The sequence below is a fragment of the Oryctolagus cuniculus genome, chromosome 5, assembly GCF_964237555.1.
Source record: "Oryctolagus cuniculus chromosome 5, mOryCun1.1, whole genome shotgun sequence".
NCBI lineage: Eukaryota > Metazoa > Chordata > Mammalia > Lagomorpha > Leporidae > Oryctolagus > Oryctolagus cuniculus.
Window position 1 is genome coordinate 163,037,849 of NC_091436.1, and position 25,775 is coordinate 163,063,623.

General features: G+C 52.8%; 1 protein-coding gene across 1 annotated transcript in view; it reads right to left on the reverse strand.

Annotated features, from left to right (window-relative positions):
• DSP (desmoplakin) overlaps nt 1-24,815 on the reverse strand; it is a 46,968-nt gene extending 22,153 nt beyond the window's left edge. The window contains 8 exon segments of the mRNA XM_051855854.2: nt 930-1,034; nt 2,079-2,240; nt 3,235-3,285; nt 4,311-4,439; nt 7,643-7,817; nt 8,865-9,013; nt 12,329-12,431; nt 24,350-24,815. Of these exon segments, the coding sequence (XP_051711814.2) occupies nt 930-1,034; nt 2,079-2,240; nt 3,235-3,285; nt 4,311-4,439; nt 7,643-7,817; nt 8,865-9,013; nt 12,329-12,431; nt 24,350-24,570 (1,095 nt within the window). The 5' untranslated portion in view covers nt 24,571-24,815.
• Nucleotides 24,816-25,775: the final 960 nt, after the last annotated feature.

Here is a 25,775-nt window from a genome sequence, read left to right on the forward strand (position 1 = left end):
ATTCCCAGCCAAGCAAACTTTTTTTCTAAAAATGGACAACAGAACTTCCCACCTGCTTGGCTTAGCAGAAGTTAGATTTTCAAATCAGTTTTCAGAAACTGGTACCATTAGGAGGAGGGTGCAGCTACTGACCAATCAGAACGAGCCCCCGGGGGATGACACCGGGACAGGGTCCCTCTGCTACCGCAAGGGCTACTCCTGGACCGTCGCGGGATCGTGGGGAGACTGGAGGCATCTCCAGGCAGAGGGCTTTGGGGAACTAGGGCAGTGAGTCTCAACCAACTGACATGGAAGTTTCAGTCCAACCAGTATGGCCACATCAGTGCTACCAGCTGAACTAGGCCTTGAGCACGGCCCACAGGTAACAGTCTCTGGCAGAGGCCAACTTGCTACAGTCCAACGGCCACATCCGGTATTTGTAAATAAAGCTTTATTGGAACAAGCCATGCTCATTCATTTACAGACTGTCTAGGGCTGCTTTCGCCACACAGGGGCAGAATCGAGTCACAGGGACAGAGACCAAACGGCCCACAAGTCATCGTATCATAATAAGTAAAACCAGTATTTATTATCTGGGTTTTCCAGAAATGTTTGCCAACCCTGGGCCAGGGGACTGATGCAAAATAGAAGGTAAAGGTGGCGCAGCTATATGATGGAGACTCACTCAGCTATCTGTGGGGGTGGGAACGTGCGGGCCTGCAGACCACGCAAGGCTCGCAAAGCCACTTGGTCTGCCCTGCCGGCCAAGCGAACAGCAGGCGGGACTCGAAATTCAATAAATCGACAGCAGGCTAATTTTTAAGTTGATAACTGTGTATGGCCCACGAGCGATGTTAAATATCCGAAGGGCCCTTGGCAGGCAAAACATCCCTCGCTCCTGCACCAGAGGGACCGCACTTGATGCGAGGGCCCTTTTCCGCGAAGCCCACCTCGATTTTGTCCGAAGCTGGGTGCTGATTGAGTACAAGCTGGTCACTCTCCTGCTTAAGCTTGTTCAGTTCTTTCTCTTTGACTTCCAGCTGACTCATGCGTATCTGGGAACGAGAGGAAAACACAAACCCTTTACAGGAAGCCACTACTAGGTCTCCATCCCGCCCACAGCAGCTGGAGGAAGACAAACAGGGCTGCGCTTGGACACGAGCAGAGCCACAGACCCATGTGGAGTTGTCCTCAGAACCAGAGCACTGTTAAGGCTGGGAAGGATGCGTGGGATCCATGTGATGGGGCTGGGACCAGACTGGCGGATGTGACGGGGCTGGGACCAGACTCAGACTGGCAGATGTGACGGGGCTGGGACCAGACTGGCGGATGCAATGGGGCTGGGACCAGACTGGCGAATGCAATGGGGCTGGGACCAGACTGGCAGATGCGACAGGGCTGGGACCAGACTGGCGGATGTGACGGGGCTGGGACCAGACTCAGACTGGCGGATGCAATGGGGCTGGGACCAGACTCAGACTGGCGGATGTGATGGGGCTGGGACCAGACTGGCGGATGCAATGGGGCTGGGACCAGACTGGCGAATGCAATGGGGCTGGGACCAGACTGGCGGATGCGACAGGGCTGGGACCAGACTGGCGGATGTGACAGGGCTGGGACCAGACTCAGACTGGCGGATGCAATGGGGCTGGGACCAGACTGGCGGATGCGACGGGGCTGGGACCAGACTGGCGGATGCGACGGGGCTGGGACCAGACTGGCGGATGCGACGGGGCTGGGACCAGACTCAGACTGGCGGATGTGACAGGGCTGGGACCAGACTGGCGGATGCGATGGGGCTGGGACCAGACTCAGACTGGCGGATGTGACAGGGCTGGGACCAGACTCAGACTGGCGGATGCAATGGGGCTGGGACCAGACTGGCGGATGTGACGGGGCTGGGACCAGACTGGCGACAAGGCTTGTCCAGGAGCGCACAGGAGTGACCCAGCTGCAGTGAGTACCGGTTCTGGCTGCAGAGCCAGACCCCGGGCTGTCTGAAGGAGCCAATTCTGACCCCACGTGACCCAGCCCTGCCTTCTGCGATCTTAGCAGCGCTGCAGGCAGGAGAGAGGGGGTCTCGGGAAGCAGGGGCGTACCGAGAAGGCCTCCTGCTTCTGCGCGATGTTGGTGTTCTTGTCGCTCCAGTCGTAGAGCAGCTCCTCCTCCTCGCAGTCGTTGATCCACATGATCTCGCGGGACGTGGCCTGGATGATGCCCTGCAGCTGCCGCAGGTGGTCCATCCTCTCGAAGGACGCTTTCTGCACGGCAGGTCCAAAGGCAGCGTCAGAACGGCACCCAGCAGGGAGCGGCGCCCTCACCAAACGGCCGCCAGAACGGATACCATTAATCACGCACATTCACGGACCACCCCCCGCCCGGGGTGGGAAAGAGACCGCCCCATTTGGGATGAACAAGACGGCAACTTCAGATCCAGTCCAACGTCCTGACCCCAAAGGGTCTGCATTCAGAAACTCGCTGAGGTTCAGTCTTTAGATTTAGACTATGCAGGGGGAAATGGGCTCTTAACCTTCTACCATCTGCTCCCCTCCTAAAACTCAAGATGCTATCAGGCACCAGTCACACCGGCCTCCATGGGAAAACTGCTGTGTCACCAGTAGCCTCGGCGTTTCAACGGTATCAGCGCCAACAAGGAAGTACTCAAAAAGTGAGGATAAGGTGACACAATCGGAAGCAGTCACACAGCATCTCTGCCAGCCGGGGAGTTTACTGCCTAGCAACACGGTAGCCACCTTAGTGTGTCTAAGGGCAACTATGCAACCAAGAAACCGCCCACAACCCGTTCCTGAGCACATACGCCTGTCGTTAAGAGACACACATGACTGTGTCTCAGGAACAAGTAACTGACAGACGTCTGCGTAAGACAGTGACGACGATGGCCTGGCGACTTATCTCAGGAAAATGAGGGTTTCAGGTTTTTGTTTGTTTGTTTTTTGTTTTTTTGTTTGTTTTTTGTTTTGTTTTGTTTTGTTTTTTTGTTTTGTTTTTGCTGATACTTCCTCAAAAGAATGCAATTCACAAGCTTTAACTGTGCCCTTTCCAGGACACTTCACTGGAACACAACAGAGCTGGGTGCTGTCTTCAGCAATAAGAAACTAAAATTCATCTGTGAGCAGGGAAGTGCGGGCCCCGCCAGTGTCTCGGCGGTGACCCCCAGCAGGTGCTCGGCACGTACGGGACTAACTGGGTCGACCCTGGCAGACACTACGCGAGGCTGAGAAAGAAGGGGCTTACCAGCAGGTTTTCATACTCCTCCTCCAACTGGTAGATGGCAGACTTCTCACGCTGGAAGATGACAAAAAGCAGATAGGTGTTTATCCACGCCGTGCCTCTGTGGTTTAGACGCGGCCTTGCTAAAGCCCCCTCTGACAGACGCTGGCCTCTGAGCCTCCCGTACAAACAAGGGTTGGCTCTGTGAACTATTTTATTACACACAGGGCGCTGCTCCCCAGTGGCCAGAAGGCAAAGCCTCAATGACCTGGGAGTGCCAGTACAGTCCTGGTCAGACGCCTAAAGACTCACTTGTGGCAAATTTTTTCACAAGTTTAAAAATACAAGTCAGGATCCCCTGATCTTAGAGAAAGGAGGGAGAATGTTGGTCAGATACTAGGTGGGCAGGAATAAGTTTACATATATATATGGAAGAAATGAGAGTAGCTTTAACACCAAAGTAACTGGGAGACTAACCCAAGGGAACTTCAAAAAGCCCATGGAAAACGCAATTACTTTACAATACATTTATTTTGGTGCCAAAGCATTTTTGAAATCCATGTCTGCAAAGAGTCTTCCAGAAGAAGACGCAGACGAGGCAAATAGATCTCAAAACATCTGCCCCAAACAAACGTCTTCTTTCACGCTACTTTCCCAAGCACTTCACAGCACAGCCTGTCATCTCAACCCAGCTCCAGGTCTGATTTTTTTTTTCAGCGCAGGAGAGTGGGGGACAGGATGAGACGGGATTTCTTTCGACAGAAGTCTGTTTTAGACACAAACTATACGATGGCTGCATTTTTTTTTCCTATGGGAAGAGATGCTCTATTCTTTGTAGAAACAGACGACTACCCCACCAGCACCGACTTACAAAGTGCTGAGAAATGAGCGTTTGTATTACTCCTCCCGGGGTCAACACCATCTCTGGTAGGTCTATGGGATTCCACTTCCCCACTTATAAAATGGGATCCTAAGAAGCTTCCAGTCTCTTGGGAAAGAACGAAGCCCCCAGTGCTTCAGGCAGAATCGCCTGACCTAGAGAACTATACAACCCTTTGCTGCTCTGTCTGGGGCCCCCACAAGGAAACGCTGCAAAGTACCAGGTCGGCCTTGATCTTGTCCAGCTGCCAGCGGTAGTCCCCGATGGCGTTGTGGATGCTCCTGTGGCTGTTGATGTGCTGCTCCACCGAGGCCAGGTCCACGCCCCAGGCCACCATGTCCATCTCCGCCTGCAAAGGGAGAGAGAGAGAGAGGTGCCCTTCGATCCTGCCCCTTGGCGTCTGATTCACTTCCCCACAGCATCAGGGGTCAGAGTCCCGAGAGACACCCAGAGCTGTGTTCCGGATAAAAGGAAGGATGTAAATATGAAGTATGTTGGAAGCCAAAGTATTTTTTGAAGGCTGAAGACCCCCCAGGCAGCTCACGGGGACTGCTAAATACGTCCCTTGTGTAACCTCGGCCCAAAAGGGCCAAGTAGGAAATTTAGAAATGGGATCCTTGAATCCAGGATCATGACTTCAAAGAAGATACCTCAATGTGCACACGCAAGTGCGCCTGTGGAGACTTGTCAGCATGCCTGCACACGTAAATTGTAACAATGAGACATTTCTTCATCAGTCATTTTACACGTTCTCAAAGATCACTGACACAATGCAATCAGGCACCGCCTCCCGAGCTAAACAGCTAACCCCAAGGTGCTTGTCCGTATTTATCCTTTAAATTGTTTCGATAAAAGTAATTGGCTCTAAGAATCCAGCATCTCCCACTGCCTCTCAGAAGGCAAATCTCCCCATGGTCCATTTCAAAGGGACATTACCAAGCGGATTCGAGGTCTTAATTTGAATTAACATCGGTGATATGAAGGCTGTGGATTCATGTTAGTTTTTAAAAATTAAACGGCCAGATTTATTGTCTGAGTCTCAAATTTAAGGACGCCACATGGCAAGAATTCACAGGCCGCACACTGCAGCAAGCCCATGACCTCATCCTTCTGGTGTGTGAGCACATGTCAACTTCCCAATCACCTGTGTCATCTCTCGGACCTGCCAAGGGCAGACAGTCCGGGCTCGGGCTGCCAACACAACACACATTGTTCCAAGCCACATCCATGTTCTCGCGGCCTTGGCAAAGCTTCAGACGTGGCAGCCATTTCAGGGTCAGATAACTGGAGGTTACCCAGGACTCCGACCCTGCTTTCCCGCAACTGTCTGGGCTTTAAAACTGAGAGAGCCGGATGCAAGCAGCAGGAAGGCGGCGAGGGGGCCAGGCTGCTGCTCACGCCGCTCGTTACCGGCCAGGTGTGCGGTATCTGTAGGGATCAGGAAAACAAAACCAAAACCCTGGCACGGGAGATGCGTGTGTGCCTCCTGACCGTGCGCCGGGGAAGGGCCTCTCTTATCAGCCGGCCCTGCAGCCGGGTCTCCCGGGAGTGAGTGAAGAATGCAGGCTATGCAAGAGGGCAGAAGGGGAAAGAGGACACGCGCCGCAGAGCACGGCACAGCAGCCAACAGCAAGTGATCGGCCTGCCCGCCCCCGAAAGCCCGGCCCCTCCGTGATCTCTGGCAGAAATGACACAGAGCCGAGTCCACGCGAAATTTAAGAACGCTGATGTTCTAACAAAGCAAACTGGAGTGAATCCAGCGAATGACACACGGTGGGTTGTCCTACGAAGAAATCAGCGGATCGGTTTCACGGCTGATTGGGCTCAAAGGTTGTTCCACTTCCCATCGTGAATCCCGCTGAAGTCATTCAAGCCCCAACAACGCAAGCCTCGCTTTGACCTCTCCGCTCTCCAGGGGCTGGGGCACCACCCTCTCCCCCACTGCTAACCAGGCAAGACTTGACCGTGCCCTCATGCAGCAATCAATCACACACGGATCTGTGTGCACATCGGGCATTTGGATGCATGTGTCTTTCTTCAATACTATTCACTGTCAGGACTAAGGAGTGTCAGTTTTTGAACCCTCAGTTTCTGGCGTGGAACCAAAGCCCACAAAACCCGCAGGAAATGTGTGTTCAAGGATTCGAGGGCATTTGAAAACATGCAGATGGGTTTGCCTTTCGCACTGATTTTGCACAAGATTTCGGCCACCAGTCTTTGTGAACATGCAAAAAAGTTAACTCAGTGAACGAATTTTTAGTCCCAAAGCCCTGACCACCTAGGGAAGAATTTTAAAGTGACTGACAGTTGTCGGAACCACTGCTGGCTGGTCCCACAAAGCGAGTGCCTTTACAGCCACATCGCGTAACCAATGATCTCTGTTCTCACACACCCACCTCCTCTGAGGGGGTGTGCACTAGCAGGTTTTCATTATAAAATTCCTATCTGCCCAATTAGGGCATACGTCTCTCGCCACCTGTTCATTACAGCGCGTAATTACTACATGACCCCGCACAATAATTGGCATTGGAAATACTCCGTTTAGAAACCCCAGTTCCAGAGAGAGGATCCACACAGACTTCGGCCGCCATTATTTCACTTCCCTCCCACACCGGGGACCTGACGGTTGCACAATGAGAGGACGGACTGTTCAAAGTATCAGGGAAGCCGCCGACCAGGGAACCCAAACCAGAAGATCCAGTCCGTGCTCCCAGCTCCTCCACTTTGATAACATTTTAAACAAACCACCGCTGTGTGCGTGTGTGTGTGTGTGTGTGTGTGTTTCAAAAATACCGATCCGTATCAGTAACGCGCAATCCTGACAGGTATTTTTATAGTATAGTAATACTGTATATGTCAATAACACGGGTGAGGTCAGGTACCCCTGCAGGACAGTGAAGTTAGTTAGCACAGACACTCCCCCAGCAGATCCGGTGATGAACAGTGAGAGCTGGATATTCAAAACCTACTAATTACATTACACCTGTTAATTATTACCTGTGTGATAAAGTAAGACTACAAAGCAAGGAGGCTGATTCGCTAAGATGCACAGAAAAAAAAAAAGCTGCCTGAAACATGTATTTCAAAGTAGGAGACCACTTTCATATTGTAGAGAAGGGGGCAGAAGCACTGTGGGTTAAGCCGCTGCCTGCTACGCCGCCGTCCTACACTGGAAAAGCAGTCCAAGTCCCTTGTGCTCTGCTTCCCATCCAGCTCCCTGCTAATGCCCCGAGAAGGCAGCAGAAGATGGTCCAAGTACCTGGGCCCCTGCCACCTGTGCGCAAGATCTTGATAGAGTTATATGTTCCTGGTTTTAACCTGGCCCGGCCCCAGAATCAGTGTATGGACGTCCTCTCTCTCTTTCTCTAACTGTGCCTTTCAAATAAATTAATAAAATCCTTTTTTTAAAAAATCGCATAGGTGGAAAACTCCAAAAAGCCATCTGCAGGCCAGAACACTCTTGGCGAGGAGAACCGTGGGGCTGACCCATCTCACTCCGACGCAGGCTCGGGGCGGCGGAGCACCAGCACCCGCCCCGTGGCGGCCGCTTACCCTCTGCTGCCGCATCCACCCCAGACACTCGCTGGTGAGGCGCTTGGTGAACTCATCCCACCCGGAGCCGCTCTGACAGGTGTATCCGCCGCCGCCCTTGGAGCTGGCCCTGCGGACTCGGGGGACGCTGATGGCTTTGTAAAGGGCTCGCATTTGCTCCTGGAGCTGCAGCAGCCTGGGAGGAAGAGGAGGATGGATGGTTACAGCCGGGCAGAAGGCAACCTAGGGAACCTGGGGCAAGTCACCCCTTTCCCGAGTCTCCCTGGGTCAACACACAGGTCACTAATGTTTTCTTTGGAGGTGTTTTTTTTTTTTTTTCCTTCACTCCACGATGTGAATCTTGATCACATACAAAAATTCAACCTTAGGCAGCTGTTCAAATCCTGAAATATCACGGGATGTTGAATCACCTCTGCTTAACCAGGTGGTGCCTTGTGCTTTCTCCAAGTTTTGTGTTGGGGACTTTCCTAAGGCCCCAGGACCCTGGGTGGCCTGAGAAAAAATTCAGACTACACAGTTCTGCTTTCCAGCCGTCATGTCCAGCCCTGGCAGTCTCACTTTTGGGTTTATTAAATTAAGCTCAACTTGACACTGGACTTACAAAGTCAGATGCTGTGCCAAAGGGCTGTGCAACTCTCTCTGTTAGAGGGATTCCAAGATGAACTGCAAAATCAGAACTAGACGGGGCCGGCGCTGTGATGTAGCGGGTAAAGCCACCACCTGCAGCGCCAGCATCCAAGTGGGCGCCAGTTCGTGTCCCAGCTACTCCACTCCCAGTCGAGCTCCCTGTTAATTGCTTGGGAAAAGCAAGTGCTTGGGCCCTTGCACCCATGTGGGAGACCCGGATGAAGCTCCTGGCTCCTGGCTCCAGCTTGCCCAGCGTGTGGCCATCTGAGGAATGAACCAGTGGATAGAAGATTTCTATCTCTCCCTCTCTCTGTAATTCTTTCAAATAAATAAATAAATAAGTCTTTTTTTAAAAAGGGGGAACTGGACTTTCTGAAAGGTGCCTCTCTCTTGGGCAGGTCTGTTTAATACTTCACATGGCAGCTTTGGAGTCTGAAGACAGTGGGAGGGGTCCATCTGTAGGAGAGACCCAAGGCTGGGCGATACCGAGTCCCGGAGCCCTTCCCAGGGAACACTGGGCGTCCTCCAACAGCTGACCGGGCTCCTGGGACTCGTTACGGGCAGGTGCGTGGCAGCCCCTCTCAGTGGGCGGTACCTTTTCTGGTAAGCGTCACAGGGCTGGCCCATCTGCCGCATCTCTCGGATCAAGCTGTCGGTGATCTCCATCTGATCGTTGGCCTGGGCAAAGCACTCATCGAGTTCTCTACTCCGAGCCAGCTGTATTCCATCTCCGTATTTCAGCTCCTGGGGGAAAGAATGCACATGAAGGAACACACACTATGCTGGGAAGAAAACGTTCACGCGTGCTGCTGGAAGCACACGCACAGGATGCTAAGCTTCGCCATGCTCCCATATGTTACACAGCAGTCATTCACTTAACGCAAACACCACCCATCCAACGGGAACCTCACTGCGCTAAGAACACCACGCTATTTCACCACATAGGGCCCAGCACACACAAGCTGAGCTTCTCTGCATTTTAGGGAAACGTAACTTTGCAGTTCTTAAAAAGAAAGCATCTGGGGCTGGCACTGTGGCATAGCAGGTAAAGCTGCCGCCTGCAACACTGGCATCCCATCTGGGTGCCGATTTTGAGTCCTGGCTGCTCCACTTCCGATCCACCTCCTTGCTAATGTGCCTGGGAAGGCAGTAGAAGATGGCCCAAGTGCTTGGGCCCCTGCACCCACGTGGGAGACATGGAAAATGCTCCTGGCTCCTGGTTTGGCCTGGCCTAGCCTTGGCCATTTTGGTCATTTGGGGAGTGAACCAGCGGATGGAAGATCTCTCTCTCCCTCCCTCTCTCCATCTCTGTAATTCTGCCTTTCAAACAAAATAAATCTTTTTTTAAAAAGGGGAAGAGCTGGTTTGTGTCCTGGCTGCTCCACTTCCAATCCACCTCCCTGCTAATGAGCCTCAGAAAAGAAGTGGAAGATGGTCTAAGTGTCTGGGCCCCTGCCATCCATGTATGTGGGAGACCTGGATGTAGCCCCCTGGCTCCTGGCTTTGAGGACATCCGGGGAGTGAACTAGCAGAATGAAGATCTCTCTCTATAACTCTACTTGCGAATAAATAATTAAATCTGTAAAAAAAAAAAAAAAAAAGAAGAAGAAAAGAAAAGAAAAAGGAAGAAAGGAAGTAAGAGAAAGAGAGAGAGAGAAAGAAAGAAAGAGGGAGCCGTTGTGTGGTTAACTGCATTGGGCCACCCGGTGTCTTTAAGTAAGAGGCCACCATGGGGGAAGCCGGGCACACAGACCGTTCTACACTACTTTTGCAACTTCTTATGAGTTTATAATTATTTAAAAATTAAAAGCTTTAAAACAATAGGAAGCTGTCTCAGTGCCTCAGCGTCACTGACGCTTTCTCTAGAATTTTACCTTCGCTGCTCTCCCTCAGCTCCGGACCAGTAAACCATGGCTGTGCCCAGAAGCATCAGGAGATGGGCTCCTGTGCCCCTCTGGTGTTTTTATTGCATTTCAGTGCACACGGGTAAAATACACTCAGAGTAAGACTCCCTGTAAACCTGCGGAACTGTAGGTAAAACCTACTATGGTCACGACAAGCGTGGCCAGGGCTGGGTGTGTCTGCGTTCAGTGTTGAACCACTGGTGCCTCCTGGTTTGCCTTATACGGAGCAAGGCAGGCCCCATATGAGCATTTGGGGGAGCACGCTCCACACCCACACAGTGAGACAACCAGAACTACGGCCCTGCTACTTCGCTGACCCCCAAATGTCTCCTTACCTGAACTAAAGTGAAGTCTATATTCTTACCTGAGCAAAATGAAACAGACGTAAGGATGGTTCCATTAAGAACTTAAAACGTTAAGATACTCTCCAAATAGAATCCATAAATTTGCGTGGGGAAGACCTCGGTTTCAGATACAGGCTATTTAACAAGTGCTCTGTGACCGTGACATGAACGCTGGCACTAGGGCACCTAGAATTCAATTCCTTAGCTAGAACTGAGACATGCCAGGAAAGGAATAGGAGAGGTGGCTACAGCCCCACCAATCCCTAGTCTGACTTCAGCAATTTCGGAGCAAACGTGAATGCTACCATGTTTTGCTTTTGTTTTTTTTTCTTAAAGATTTATTTATTTATTTGAAAGGCAGTTACAGAGAGAGAGAGAGACAGAGACAGACAGAGACAGATCTTCCATCAGCTGGTTCACTTCCCAAATGTCTGTAACAACCGAGCCTGGGCAGATTGGAAGCCAGGAGCCAGGAGCTTCTTCCGGGTCTCCCACGTGGGTGCAGGGGTTCAAGGACTTGGGCCATCACCCACTGCTTTCCCTGGCACATCAGCAGGGAACTGGATCGGAAGTGGAGCAGCCGGGACTCGCATCGCTGCCCACACAAGATGCGGGCATCCGAGGCGGAGGCTTCACCTGCTATGTCACAACGTTGGTCCCTCTACCATGTTTTAAAACACAGAGTTACTCCGCAAAAATCATGGAACCTGTGTTTTCTAACCCTGACTGAATGACCTTAAGATATCTGTTATCACAGGCCAGCGCCGCGGCTCACTAGGCTAATCCTCCACCTTGCGGCGCCGGCACACCGGGTTCTAGTCCCGGTCGGGGCGCCGGATTCTGTCCTGGTTGCCCCTCTTCCAGGCCAGCTCTCTGCTGTGGCCAGGGAGTGCAGTGGAGGATGGCCCAAGTGCTTGGGCCCTGCACCCCATGGGAGACCAGGAGAAGCACCTGGCTCCTGCCATCGGATCAGCGCGGTGCGCCAGCAGCGGCAGCCATTGGAGGGTGAACCAACGGCAAAGGAAGACCTTTCTCTCTGTCTCTCTCTCTCACTGTCCACTCTGCCTGTCCAAAAAAAAAAAAAAAAAATCTCTCTCTCTCTCTCTTTTCTCTCCACCACCCTTGCAAAAACAACCAATGGGGCACAAGATAATCCATCCCAGGCCAGTGAAGGACACACATCAGGTTGCATCTCTAGGAGAGAAAGTACGGCAAAGTCACATCTGTAACAATAAATGTCTGCAACTCCCAAAGGGTGGCCACCTTCAGTACAAACACCTGCTGTGTGTGAACACTGCGCACACACTCCACCTAGGCTAAGGAGATACCCATCTGCCAGGATTTCAATACAATCTGCCCAGCTGCGAAACTCACGTGGGAATGTAATCCTCGTTATGACACAGACACAGGTGGGACCTTGCAGAGGTGATTAGTGGGTTGACGGTCATCTTGAGAACGGGTCTACTATAAACGCCAGGGGCCCCACTTCCACCAGCCACACGGCCGTCACCAGACACGTGCTCTTGGCTTTGGACCAGAATCACGAAGCCAAAACCAAACTCTTCCCTGTATAATTTATCAGGTCTGTGGTCTTGTGTGATTAGCCTCAGAGAAGGGACCAAGACAACCTCCCTTTTTTCTAGCCTGTTCTGGAAAAGACCATCTGTACAGGCTGGGGAGGGGCCGGCCTGGGCTGAGCAGCTGACGTCTGGGTTAGGAGCAGGACTCGGTGCTAACCCAGGACCCGGGGGGGTGTGTAGGGGAGAGCGGTGGCTGGGTGTGGGGGGGGGGGGACAAGACAGCGAGCTTACGGGCTGCACGATGAGCTCCGCCCGCATCAAGCAGTCCGAGCAGTTCTGCAGAAGCTCCTGGATGGTGTTCTGGTTCTGGTGCCTGGACATCGTGCCGGTTTGGCTGCGGAGGCAAACACAAGGAATCCAGGCATGAGATCGCTCTTTTTAAAAAAATTTCCATTTTGAAATAATTCGAAATTTTCAGAAAAGTTGCAAAAAGCTGGACAAAAATACTGCTGACTCTTCACCAGATGCCCAGCTGCCCAGTCCTGAGTGCTCTGCACTCTCGTGTGTAGATTTCATCACTTGGGAATAATCAGGGCCTTTTACCCCCACTATCACAGCATGTGTCCTAGGATGGAGACGCTCCTTCACATAAAACTGCAGCACAACTACCGAAACCGGGGACGGTAAAGTGGATCTCATACCATTTCCTAATCCATAGAACATTCCCAAAATCCACCAGTTAGGCCCAATAATGTCCCCCACTGCTCCCACCCTGATCCGTAACCCAATTCAGAAATATTCCTCTGCATTGTGAAAAAAGAAAAAACACAACTCTGGTGAGAACCGGTATCAGCAGAGATAGCGCCCCTCCCCCACCCCACAGGGGTCCAGGCAGCCAAGGCCCCCTCTGTGGGGGCCTCACAGTGGCGGCCACACACTGAGCGGGGAGACTTCCCCCAGCAAGTCTGGCTCAGGAAAACCAGAGGAGGGAGAAGCAATGTCTCCAAAAGCATTCTGTGAAACGGCAATGAAACTCACCCACAGGAAAGCGATCAGAGTGAGACAGTGATGGGAAATGGAAACATCTTTCATTCAAAAACAAGCCCCTCTGGCTTTCAGGGTCTGCTCGGGTGGTTAGTTTTGCCCCAAGAAGAGGCTTATTCAGTGCACATTTCTAATGGGGCCATTCCCTGGGAAATGTGTGGTGGGAGCTTTAAAAGCTGTGGCTTAGCCAGTAAAGCAACCACCTGCCGTGCCGACATCCTATTTGGCCATGGTTCTAGTCCCGGCTGCTCCACTTCCGATCCAGCTCTCCAGTATGGCCTGGGAAGGCAGCGGAAATGGCCCATGTGCTTGGGCCCCTGCACCCACGTGGGAGACCCAGAAGAAGCTCCTGGCTCCTGGAGGCTTCAGCCTGGCCCAGCTCTGGCCATTGCAGCCATTTGAAGAGTAAAGCAGGGGATGGAAGACCTCTTTCTCTGCCTCTGCCTCTGCCTCTCAGTAGCTCTGCCTTTCATACAAAAATAAAAAAATTTTAAAAAAAGTACAGTGGCGCTGAAGAAGGATGTTATAGATGGTCCAGAGTCTAAAGATTAAAAAGGTGGCGAGGTTAAGAATACATTCCTTTTTTTTTTTTTTAAGATGTATTTATTTATTTGAAAGACAGAGTGACAGAAAGGGGTGGGGATGGAGGGTATAGGGAGAGGGAAGGAGACAGAGAGAGATTTTCCATCCCAAATGGCCCCACCAGCCAGGGCTGGACCAGGCTGAAGCCAGGAGCCAGGAACTCCATCTAGGTCTCCATACAGGTGGCAGGAACCCAAGCACTTGGGCTATCCTTTGCTACCTTTCCAGGCACATCAGCAGGAAGCTGGATCAGAACTAGAACAGCCAGGATTCGAACCGGTGTCCCAAGTGGCTGCTTAACCCACTGCACCACACCTCGGAACTTGAGACGGTCCTGGTATTTCATCTGTCAAGAGACATTATGCCGGTGCACAGCTTACCAGACGAGTTAAGGTTATCAGATCAGTGCCCAATGAGTGTGAAGTCTCACAGATACGCCAGGAGAAGCTGCAGAAACCCCAACCCCTCACCCACAGCCAGCCTGGGCTTGTTTCTGTCTGGTGGCCGTCTGACTGGACTTTCTCCTGTGCGTGTGTGTTAAAGAAAGGATTTCACTGTTTAAAGAAAACGTTGGCAACACTGGCTGCATTATGTGTGGACAGGGTGGGATCGCAAGAATGTGGGAACTTCTCCCACGGAGCCTGACTATGCATCATCTCCCCGAGGGAAGCACTTTTTTTTTTTCTTTTGCTACCACCTGTCTGGAGTCCCGCCCTGCAATCCAGGCTCCCCAACAGGTCGGCACTGGCTGGCGGTGGGAGGGGAGGCCAGCCCTCCCCAGGAACCGCTCCCAGAGATGACACCAGTCCTTCAGGCAGGCCTGGGCAACGGGCACCTGAGCCTGCACCCATCAAAACCAGGACAACGCCCCTGCCTCCCAGCCAGTGCACCGGCCTCTTTCTCCCGCTCGCAACGAGACCAGCAATCAATCGGGCACAGCTTGTACTGCGGAGACTCCATCTATTGTCCTAACTTGTGCAACATTCCAGCGGGCAGAATCAGAACCTTCCCGGGATACACCTGTTATAAAACAGGAGGCCAGAGAGACAAGGGAAGAAATGACGACACGTGGAGAGCTTGTTGAGCACCCAGTGTGAACAAGGAAATCCGGAAGGTCCCGTGTCCTTACACTGGTTTTCCTTTTGAAGGGGACAGGGGCACCTCTCCCGTGACATGCTTACAACGTCTGTTCAACAGCTTGTCTCCCAGAATGACTGCCACAGAGAATGCCGGTCCCCAGGGGCTGGACGAAAGCGACAGCTCTGAGTACAATGATGGAACGATGTGTGTCAATGCAAGAAACCATCAGAAACTGGACCGCAGGCTGGAGGCGGATGGGACATATACAGACTCTGTATTAAAATATATTTTTTTATTTAATTTATTTATTTGAGAGGCAAAGAGCTAGACGCTGGTTCACTTCCCAAATGCCCACAGGAGCTGAAGCCGGGTTGGGGCTGAAGCTGGGAGCCAGGAAGCCCATTACTGGAAATGAACCAGGTACCCTGATGGCACTTTATTATAAGGACAACTCTTCTGTAAATCTGCCAGTATCCCAATAAAAATGTATTTGAAAGGATAAAAAAAAAAAAGAGGCAGGGAGGTGAAAGTCTTTTGTGAATTAATACACAAAGCGTGCATACAAATTTTTTTTTCTAAATGTTTATTGACTTTCATCTACTTCAAAGGCAGAGCAACAGACAGAAGGAGAAAGAGATCTTTTACCTAGTGGTTCACCTCCCAAGTGCCCACAGCAGCCAGGGCTGGGTCAGGCCAAAGCCAGGAGCCCAGAACTCCATCCGGGTCTCTCACATGGAAGGCAGGGACCTAGGTATTTGAGCCATCCTCTGCTGCCTCCTAGGCGCAGGAGCAAGGAGCTGGATGGGAAGCAGAGCAGCCAGGACCCAAACCAGCCTCCACTACGGAGCCAGCGTCACAGGTGGTAGCCTAACCTGCTGCACCACCACACCCACCCGAGACTTGTTAAAGTGAGTTTATGAGACTAAAGCCATTTGACAACAAAATGTGAAACATACCAGCTTCTTAGAACCCAACTCCCAGAGAGTTACACGACACTTAGGAATAAATTCCATCCATAAAAAGGGGGAGGGGGAGCAATTCTGTGTGAGCTTAAAACACGGCTGGGTGGTCTCTATTTGTTACTCCTTCTTCCTAGTCTGCTAGGGACCAGCTGACACTTCTGGAACGACAAGGCACCTCGTCCACTCCCCCACACCCACACGCACCCGAACTTTGAAAACAGTAAGCCACTTCATAGGCCGTTGATAATGCATTTTTTAAAAAGATTTTATTTATTTGAGAGGCAGAGTTACAGACAGAGAAGGGGAGAAGCCCTATCCACTAGTTCACGGATTAACCAGAGTTCATCTCATACATTTGTCCCCTTGTATTGAGGCGGGATCCTTTCCAGGGCCCCCGGGGGACGCCTGGAACTGAAGTTCCTGAACCCTGTATATACTACATTTTCTCCTACACATAGGGACCTACAATAAAGTTTAATTGATAAGTTAGATGAGGCAAGAGGTGCACAGTGGGAGTGCACAGACACTCAGCCCAGCCATCAGAATAACAGCTGAGATGCCCTCAACTCGCATCTGAGTGCGTGGGTTCGAGTCTCGGCTTACGCTCCTGACTCCAGCTCCCTGCTAACGCACAGCCTGAGAGGCAGCAGTGACGGCTCAGATGGCTGAGTCACTGCCCCCACGGTGGAGACCAGCTGCCTGCAGCAGCCTGTCCCAGCCCCAGCCGTTGTGGGCATCTGGGGAATGAGCCTGCGGTTGAGAACTGTGTCTTCCTCCCTCTCGAACAAATAAGTTAATACAAATTTAAAAAGAGAGAGAGATGAACAATACTAAAATAAAACAATCACAACAATTTACCATAGTAAAAGTTATTTAAACTCACGCATCATTTATTGCTGGAATTTTCCACTCCTATTTCAGCCCATGAAACCACGGATAAGGCGCAGACTACTGAACACAGGTAAAGACTTTGTCTGATCCGGAGGGCAAGGCCCACTTCTGTCTCTCAGCTGTAACGACCCCCACTTCAACCTGAGGTGTGCCAAGATCACCCTTTGGCCAGACAGGGAACCAGACAGACACCTTGCAAATGGCTCAGGCCACCAAAAAGGACAGACTGGGGCCAAGCGGGGTTCAGTGGCTGGGGACAAGAGAATGCCCTGGCTGCTTCAGTCTGTTTGTCTCAGCCGGATCGGCCCACACAGAGCTGGCTGGCCCTGGTGGAAAGGGTTCTGGCCCTGCAGGTCGGCGTGACAGGACACACACACCAGCCAGGCGTGCAGAGACAGGTTCTGCAGCAGGAGCGAAGCATAAGCGTGTTTTAGAAGTGCTGTGTAGCTGAAAACTTTGTGAGTCAGATCACGTTTTGTTATCAGCCATATAATTTTGGATCTTTTTTAATCTCAGAAAATGTTTACGCCTCCATTTTTTCATCTATTGAGCTAATTGATATCTAAAATTTCTCCAGCTCACTCATCCTGTAACTCCTATTTTCTGAAAGTTCCTCACTGAAAATAGATTGAAAGTCTATGCTGTGGTTCATGGCTACTAAGTTTTCTCTCCAATTCACACAGTGCACTTTGGGAAAATGCAAAATTCTACCAGGCATGAAGAAATAATTTGGAAATGAATGTACTTATTTTGCAATCAAATAAGGACTTTTTAAAAGTTCTGACCTCAGAAATATTCCATACTGCTACATCTATTCAGGGTGGTGAGATTTAAAACTTTATTAGGAACAGAACTGACAAGGCTCAAGGTGGTTAAAGTGCTCAATTCCACCTCAGTGGCTTGGAAGAAGGATGACCTCATAAGCTTTAAAGAATAAGAAACTTCACTTGGGTCAAATCAAGCAAAAGAACATTGACTTCTAAAACTAAATGCTGACTTTGGACAAAGCATCATCCTTGAAAGGTTTTCACTCTTCTCAAACTGTTTTATCTTCAGACTCGCCAAGACCAGCGATTCAAATTGCAAAGAACCTGCCAGCACATTTTTTTCAAAGTTCATTCTGAAACCTGTTTAAACAAATAATGGTTCCGAATGTTTGCATAAAGATCCCTTCCTGGGCTGTGCTGAAAGGAAAACACGTCCTGGATCTCCCTCGTCCTGGATCTCCCTCCTGGGACAGGTCGTGCCTACCTGTGAGTAGCAGAAAGTAAGATTCCAGGATTAGCTGTCTCGAGGGAGGGAGCAGTTTAACAACCACTACCCAGAACAAAGGTTCTGAAGAGAGGCATGCCTTACAAAGTAATACTTTCAAAAGTTACCTTTGTATTATGAAAGTAATTCTATGGAATCATGCCCTGTTCATCAGACACCTGGATATACACACTTGGATATACTTTCTTCCCACTGGGTCCCTCCCTCCCTCCCTCCCTCCCTCCTTTCCTCCCTTCCTCCCTCCTTCCTCCCTTCCTTCTCCCCCTCTCCTCCATCTTCTGCTGGTTCAATCAACACAGGGTCTTCTACATGTGCCACAACAGGGGTCCTGTGTCTCTCTCTTTGTATTAGGGTTTGTGGGATAATGGCCAGGACACACTGGTAACTCTGTATCGGATGTTATGATAATTATACAATGCACTGCTATGGATCCCAAGGCCTATTTGCTCAGCTCTTTAACGTTCAAGGTGTTTCCCACATAAAGTTTTACTGTTTTAACTTCTTCAAAGGCTCTTACATGAAAAGAAAAAATGCCTTTCCTTCTACATTTCAGGACGATGCCGATCCTTGCAGACCCACTAAAGCCCTACCAGTCCCACTACAGCCCTACCAGTCCCACTACAGCCCTACCAGTCCCACTAAAGCCCAACCAGTCCCACTACAGCCCCACCAGTCCGCTGAGGCGCCACCTGCCCCATCAGACACCACCTCTGCCTCCGCCTCCGCCTCCGCCTCCACTTCTGCTCTGGCTGTTTACACACCTGGCAACACGGCTCCTGGGGAGCAAAGTCCCACACCTTAGTCATCCTCCACTCCTCCACACCTGGGGACGCTGGGTCTGCACACAGAAGTACAGAGTGCCTGTGTGTTTGGCTTGGAGAGGCAGAGGAAACAGACAGAAGACTGGCTGAGGAGGTTACCACTCACTCCCCTGATTCCCAGAGTTCGGTCAGGGGGTGCAGTTAGCTCTCCCAGCGCCACCCCAACTACAAGCAAAAGGGGCGTCTCTTCTTACAAAGTGTGGGAAGAGGGCAGCCAGGAGCTGTGGAACCTCATGAACCTGCTGCTTCCTTTCGGGGTACCTGTCTGTTTTTACACCCCGGGTTTGCCAGTTCGTGTTCCGTGAACTTCAAGACCCGGAGGTGGGACAGACTATGCCCTCTCGGCTCTGTCCCCTCCAGTGGCACAGTCCCATGTGACCCCCGCTCGCGGTGCCCAGAGGTTCTGCACCTGCCACAGGTAGGAACGCCCACCTCGGGTGGCAGAAGCCAACTCCCCACGTCATGAGCTCCCACCGCGGGGCGGGGGCGGGGGGGGAGGAGGAGGGGGCAGCTCCTGCTGTTACAACTTGGTTCTGCGATGTCATTTTTGTGTTTTTGCCTTTGCCCCAGTCCATCATTTGAAGGACATCCTGCAGCAAACCGGGCCTGGGGTGAGCAGGGCAAAGAAAGACAAGGAAGAAGTGAATTGGGTGTTCAGGGTGAGGCATTCTCAAGGTCCAACAGTAACCGTTTGAGACAATTCAGGGAATGGCACACTTTAACAACATGAAAGAAATCTATTCAAGGGGTTAGAAAATTCACAGAAAGATCTTTTATGAAGTGGCAATAACATTTGAGTATCCGATCCTTTCAAATGCAATGCCAAAATGGAATTTCTACTTTGAATTACTTCCCTATGCAAAAGCTTGTATTTATTTGACTGAAGCCTAAAAAAAAAAATCAGACAAGTTGTCTGGTTGTCTGTCAAAAAGCCAACTCCTCCCACTGCCCCACCCCCAGGTGCCAGATGTAGCAAGGGGTGTCCTGTCTGTGTCAAAAATTTTATTCCAAGCAAACCCTTAGATCTGTTTGCAGCCTCATCTCATTAAAGTGTCTTCATTGTCACAAAACGTGGATTTTACATTCATGAGTTCTTTGAAAGACTCTGTCCCTTCCAGCCCAAGATGCCGCTGGTGGACAGTAGCATTTTATGGGCCGTCTCTTTGAAGGAATGGCTGGCTGCTTGAGCCTTGGGGTCTGAGGGACCACAGCTTCAACCCTTTGCAAGAGGCAGGACCAATGGGCCAGCTCACTGGGGGGGGGGGGGGTGGCAATGCTCTGAGCTTGGAGCACCAAGGCCCCCAGGCTGAAATGCTCCTTCTAGAGCCTTCTAGAACCTCGACATCCGGAAAGACTGGTTAGCTAAGAGTCAAGCGAGACTCCCTCCGTCACACCCACTCCTTTGCTCCACCCTAACAAGTCAGCACTGAAACACCAGGGACATCAGCAGTTTCTTCCTTCCTAAGACATTTTAATCACCTGAACAACAATGAAACTATGTCTGCGTTTAGAGAAAAAAAAATATTGTGGAAAGCTCTTTTGTCTCATTCAGTGGATCTGACCAACAATTAGTCAGCTTAATGCAGAATCCTATTGTCCTTTTTTCCCCCTAAACAGATGAAAATCCTACAACAGTGCTAATAAGAGAATATAATGGTTATCAGATAATTGTTTCCCAGGAACACAACAGATTAAAAACAGAGGGGTCGGTGCTGTGGCTCAGCCAGGTAAAGCCACGGCCTGCAGTGCCAGCAACCCATATGGGCGCCAGTTCAAGTCCCAGCTGCTCCACTTCAGAACCAGTTCCCTGCTAATGCACCTGGGAAAGCAGCAGAAGATGGCCCAAGTGCTTGGGCCCCTGCACCCACGTGGGAGATCCAGAGGAAGCTCCTGGCTCCTGGCTTCAGCCTGGCCCAGCCTGGCCATTGCAGCCATTTGGGGAGTGAACCAGATGATGGAAGACCTCTCCCTCTCTGTCTCTCCTCTCCCTGTAACTCTTTCAAATAAATAAATAAATCTTAAAAGAAAAAAGAAACAGAAACTCAGGTTAAGCGCAAAGTTTACAAGTAGAAAAGATGAATCCTAATGACAAAGATCTTTTTTCTTGGGTCCTGTGGCATCCTGGATTCCAATCCAGCTCAGTCACTCACCTGGACCCTGTGTGAGGACCCTAGCCTCACTCTGCCCTCTGTAAACTGGTTAAGTTTACCGTGAGACGTGAGCTAACGTACGTAGTACCCCTGGCCCAGCATTGGCGCTTGTTTGCCAGGTAATGGTAACCACTACTGGCCACAGATCTGGTATTTTTATAAAATCTATGAAGTAACCAGATTTCATAAGCACGTCAGGGCTACCTGCCACACATGAAGCTAACCCGAAGCTTAACTTTGCAATCACTTCCCAGAAAAAGTATTTAGAGCATCCATTCTCTGAGTCACCAAGCGCGGAGCCTGTTTGCTCAGACTCTCCCTCCTCCACGCCATGTCCCAGCTGAAGCTGTCACTCCGCCTGGGTGCGCCTGCTTTCCCACGCGCCCAGCACCTTGCTGCAGGCTCAGGATCGCCCTCCTTCTCAGGTGCAAGGGTTCCCCGCAGTCCCTCCCACTCCACGCCACCTGGCGTAGCCTGCACCTTCAACGGGCTGGCTCCCCTCCGCCTCGTGGCATTCAAGGTCTCCTACACTCTGGCCCAAAAGGCTCCTGCCCTTTGCCTCCTGCTGCCTCCCCACGCACAGTGAACACTCAGAAAGGAGCCTGCGTCGTGGTCCTCAGACCTCTCTCCCCCTCTCACCCCTGCCCTGGGGGCTGCTCTCTGCCCGGCCCTCTTCACCCACTGGCACACTGCAAAGCCAGATTTCCTTTCGAAGCCTGACAAGTGCCCCATGACGGGTGTTCTCTGGGCTCCTCCTGAGGGCGACTCCTGGATCTCGTGTCCCTTGCCCATCCACAGTCTGGACCTTGCGTCCCCGTCTTCTTGAAAGACTACTGGGAAGTCTCTGTCGTCCCTTTGACTCATGCAATGCGTGCAGCAGGTGCCCAGCACCGACCTGCAGAATGAGTACGTGGAATTCGAGATGCTGGGGGTATTGCGGCATCACAGGCCTGTCCAGTCTCAAAGCCCAGCTGGGAAGGCCCAGGGAGGACAAGGGGAGGGGCCCTGGGTTCTCAGGGAGTGGACCCTGGGGTCTTGGGCACATCTTAGTGTGGTGTTTGCGCAGGCTCTGTGTCCTTTCTCCCAAATACACTGCAATTATGAAAAGTAACTTAAACTTATTCAAAAAGGGCATCGACTAGTGTTCCGCTCTGCAATGCTGAGCTCTGGAGAAAAGTCAGCACGAATGTTACAGCCCCATATTTCTGCAGCTTAGTGACTTCACTCGGCTTCTAATCCTGCAAAATCCACAGTCATCCGTGAAAGATCTAACCGCTGGGCTTCGCCACTTTGGTAACAAAGTTCACCATAAATTAGAAATGTAGCTACAGGAACAAGACTACAATCATTCTGCTGTAATTCAAAACAACATAGTGCTCCACACAAGCACAACCCAAAGTGTACATCTTCCAAAACTATGTATATTATCGAGCGTGACCACTGGCCAATTAACAAAATCCTACACCGAAGTTGTTAAATTACATAGCTGCAGACTCCATCCAACCTTAAAAAAAAAGATACAAAGGCCAGATGGGGGAGGGGGAGGGGTGCGAATTACCGCACAAATGAGACCTAATACCGCCCTCAAAGTGCCTGTGCAAGGGACAGACAGAACAGACATGTTTTCCAGTCACTACACGGGGCAGAGTGACAGCTGAGTCCCTACACGCCATCTAGCTAGTTTAAGGACAAGCTAAATCATTCAGCCCACAAAGCGGCCGTTTTTGGAAATCAATGTGTTTAAATCCAACCAGCAGTTTTCTTACTGATTTTTGTGCTAAAAAAAAAAAAAAAAAAAAAAAAAAAAAAAAAAAAACAGCAAACCCCTTCCCTTAGGAAACTCCTGCTCCGAAAGAGCACCTGTGACGTCGTCACTACCCAGGGTCAGACAGCAGGGCGCAAGGGCTCCCTGGGTGGGAGGGGCCAGGAGGCGGCGCACGCCAGAGCCAAAGGCCCCCTGCGCACCAAACTCTGACTTAACCAGAAAAACAGGCGGCGCGGCCCAGCGCCTGCAGAGTCAGCGTTCGCGGGCTGTGAGGGAGGCAGCTACACCCCTCCCGGCCGCACAGGCTCGGCTCCGGACAGGAAGGACCACCACCGAGGGCCTCAGGCCGCCCGGCCGGACGCCCCGCTGCTGTCGACACCGCATCGATGGGGGGAGAGGGAAAGCATCCTCCACGTAGGGAAATCTTCCCCTGGGGTCTTTTCCCTGCCCGGGGGAATGTAGCACTTGACAGTTTTATAAACAGACTTTATTTACGGCGGAAAACCAGAGCCCAAGAAACTCCACACGAGGGCAGCCAGCCTCCCCACAGACACGTTGCAACCTCGTATCTCTGTGCAAGCCCCGAGCCGGGGAATGCACTAACTAAAATCTCCTCTCGAAAAGACGTAAGAAGCCAAGAGACTGATATTCAACTCATTGAACCGACTCCTGTCAACTTAGAAGAGAAGAAATCGAGGCTAGCAGTTTATCAAGCACTAAACATGTGTGTGCAATCCACACCTAAAGGTTGCGCTTCCCAAATCCTGGAAGACTGCGAGAAAAAAAGAAAAAGGCTCAGATTTAAATAGCCAGTAAAGACCTCAACTTTAAAAGCCGAGTTTCCATTCCTCCTACTGCTTGGCACAAGTGCCCTGGAAACCCCCAAGAGTCCCTTGTTCAAAAATTGGGACAATTTGTTTCGCAGAGAGACAGAATAAATGATCGATACGATCCGGTTATAAACAAGCGAATCTGAGCGGAAAACAAGCTGCAACTCCATCCAGACTGCCCCAGGGGTGCTCCGGGGGCTCTGGCCCAGCCGCGGGCCTGGGCGCCCCGGGATCGCGTCCTGCGGGTCAGCTCCGAGCCTCCGGGCCCAAAGCCCGGCGCGGGGCGCGCAGGCCCGGGCGGGAACGCTCGGCGGAGAGCGCCTTGCGGAGCTGCCCCCGCGCGCCCCGCGACCCCTCGCCGGGGGCCTGGGCCCGGGGCCGCGCTCCCCTCCGCAGCCCCCCACCCACACCACCCAGACCCGAGGGCGGACCCCGAGCCGGCGCTGCGCCAACCAGGCCCCGGGGTCGCTCTTTCAAAGCGAGAAACAAAGGGCTGGGTGCGGGGCCGCAGGTGAGCTCGCCAGTCCCCGGCGGGCGGCCGAGGCCCCCACACCGACGCCACCCGTCGGGGTGACCAGGAATTCGGGGTGAGCCCGCACAGACTGCGGGGCGCTCCGTGCCCCCGTGGCCGCCGCCTCTCGCTCCTTTACTCTTTTTACTTCTGATCACAGTCCGAGGGAACAGGTTCCACGAGTGCGGGCCGCTCCTGCCCGCGTCGCCTGCCCGCCGGGCCCGGCCAGGGCACCTGGAGACGCCGGCCCGCGCGCCGCGCCCCTCCGGCCTCCGGCTGGAAGCAGGAAGGTGGAACTGAGCGCCCGCGCGGGGCGTCGCGGCACCTGCGGCAGGAGAACCGTCTCCTGCCCGCCCCGGGGCCGTGGGGCTCGGCCGGGACACGGCTCCCGGGCCGGTACCCACCAGTAGCCGTCGGAGTTCTGGTCGACCGTGCAGCGCCGGGAGTAGTACATCCGGCCCGGGCCCCCGCCGCCGCCGCCGCCGCCGCCGCCGCCGCCGCCGCTGCCGCCACCCCCGCCGCCGCCGCCGTAGGTCACCTCGTAGCGCAGGTCCGGGCCGGACTCGGCGCGGGTCATGCGGCCCAGCGTGTTGATCCGCGGGTGGGAGCCTCCGTTGCAGCTCATGTCGGCGGGCGCTCAGGAGAGCGGCTCAGCGCCGAGGCATGCGCCGGGCAGGCTCCGAGATGGCGCTGGGGGTCCCGGGAGGGCGGGCCGCCGGGGCCGGGGGCGTTGCGGGACGCGCGCTCGGAGTGCGGCGAGGACGCTCCTGTCCGGCGCAGGAGCGGGAGCTGTGGCTCGGAGGGCGGCGAGGGCGCAGAGGAGCTGGGTCGCGGCGGGGTGTTGGTGTTGGTCGGCGGGGGCGCGAGTCTCCTCCCCGCTGGCACACGGCGCCGAGGCCACACCTGGCCGCCTCCTTCCCAGGGCGGGGTGCGGCCGCCGCCCCCGCCCCCCGCGGCGGTCAGCGACGCGCCCGGGCCGCCCCTCCCCGCCTGCGCCCGCTGCCCGGCGGCGCCGCCGAGGCCGGCAGCAGGGGCGGGGGCCCCGCGACCCCGGGACGCGCGCGGCCCCGAAAGCCGGGCCGGGCTTTGGAGGAGCTGCTCGCTCCCCAGGGCGGGGTCGGGTGGGCTAATCCGGAATGGAAGGGGCCCTCGCTCGCTCGCTCGCTCGCACGATTGCTCATTCATCGTTTGCTTTTGCTCATCCCTGGACGGGACGGAATCCAGCTGGGGAAGGGAACGCGCAGCACGGGAGGGGTTGGTTTTGTTTGGGACTTTTCCGTAATCCGGGAAATTGCTGAAGTCTGATTTCTGACATGTGAAAACCACCCATGTCTGCAGCCCTCTTCCCTGGGATGGTCTGAGAGTGTACGCGGCTATATCTTTTCTTTGCAACACGGAGGGTCATTTTAAACCGGAGATTGTAAGGATTGCAGACCTAGTTTGTAAATTCCGCGAAAGGTGGTTTGCTGGTCTGGCGCGGCTGCTGGGTGCGCTCTCCCCACTCCCCGGCCCGGCCCCCTTTGGGCGGCCCAGGCCCTCCTGGGGCCTGAGAACCCTGGACAGATAACATCCCGTTGGGCACAGAGGAGTACATCGGAGCCAGGACATTCCAGCGCCTCGTTCCTGGGCCACTCCCGTTTAATGGCTGCGCGTGAGCCGCGCCGAAGCCTCCATCGGCCGGAGACCTGGCCACTCTGTCCATTAGCAGCTGTTTCAGTCACTTGGAAAACTGTAAAGATCTTTAAGTATTTCTCATTTGCTCAAAGAATGCCAGCCAACTTGCCTTCTTATACCATGTATTTCTAAAATATTTCTGAACTGAGAAACAAA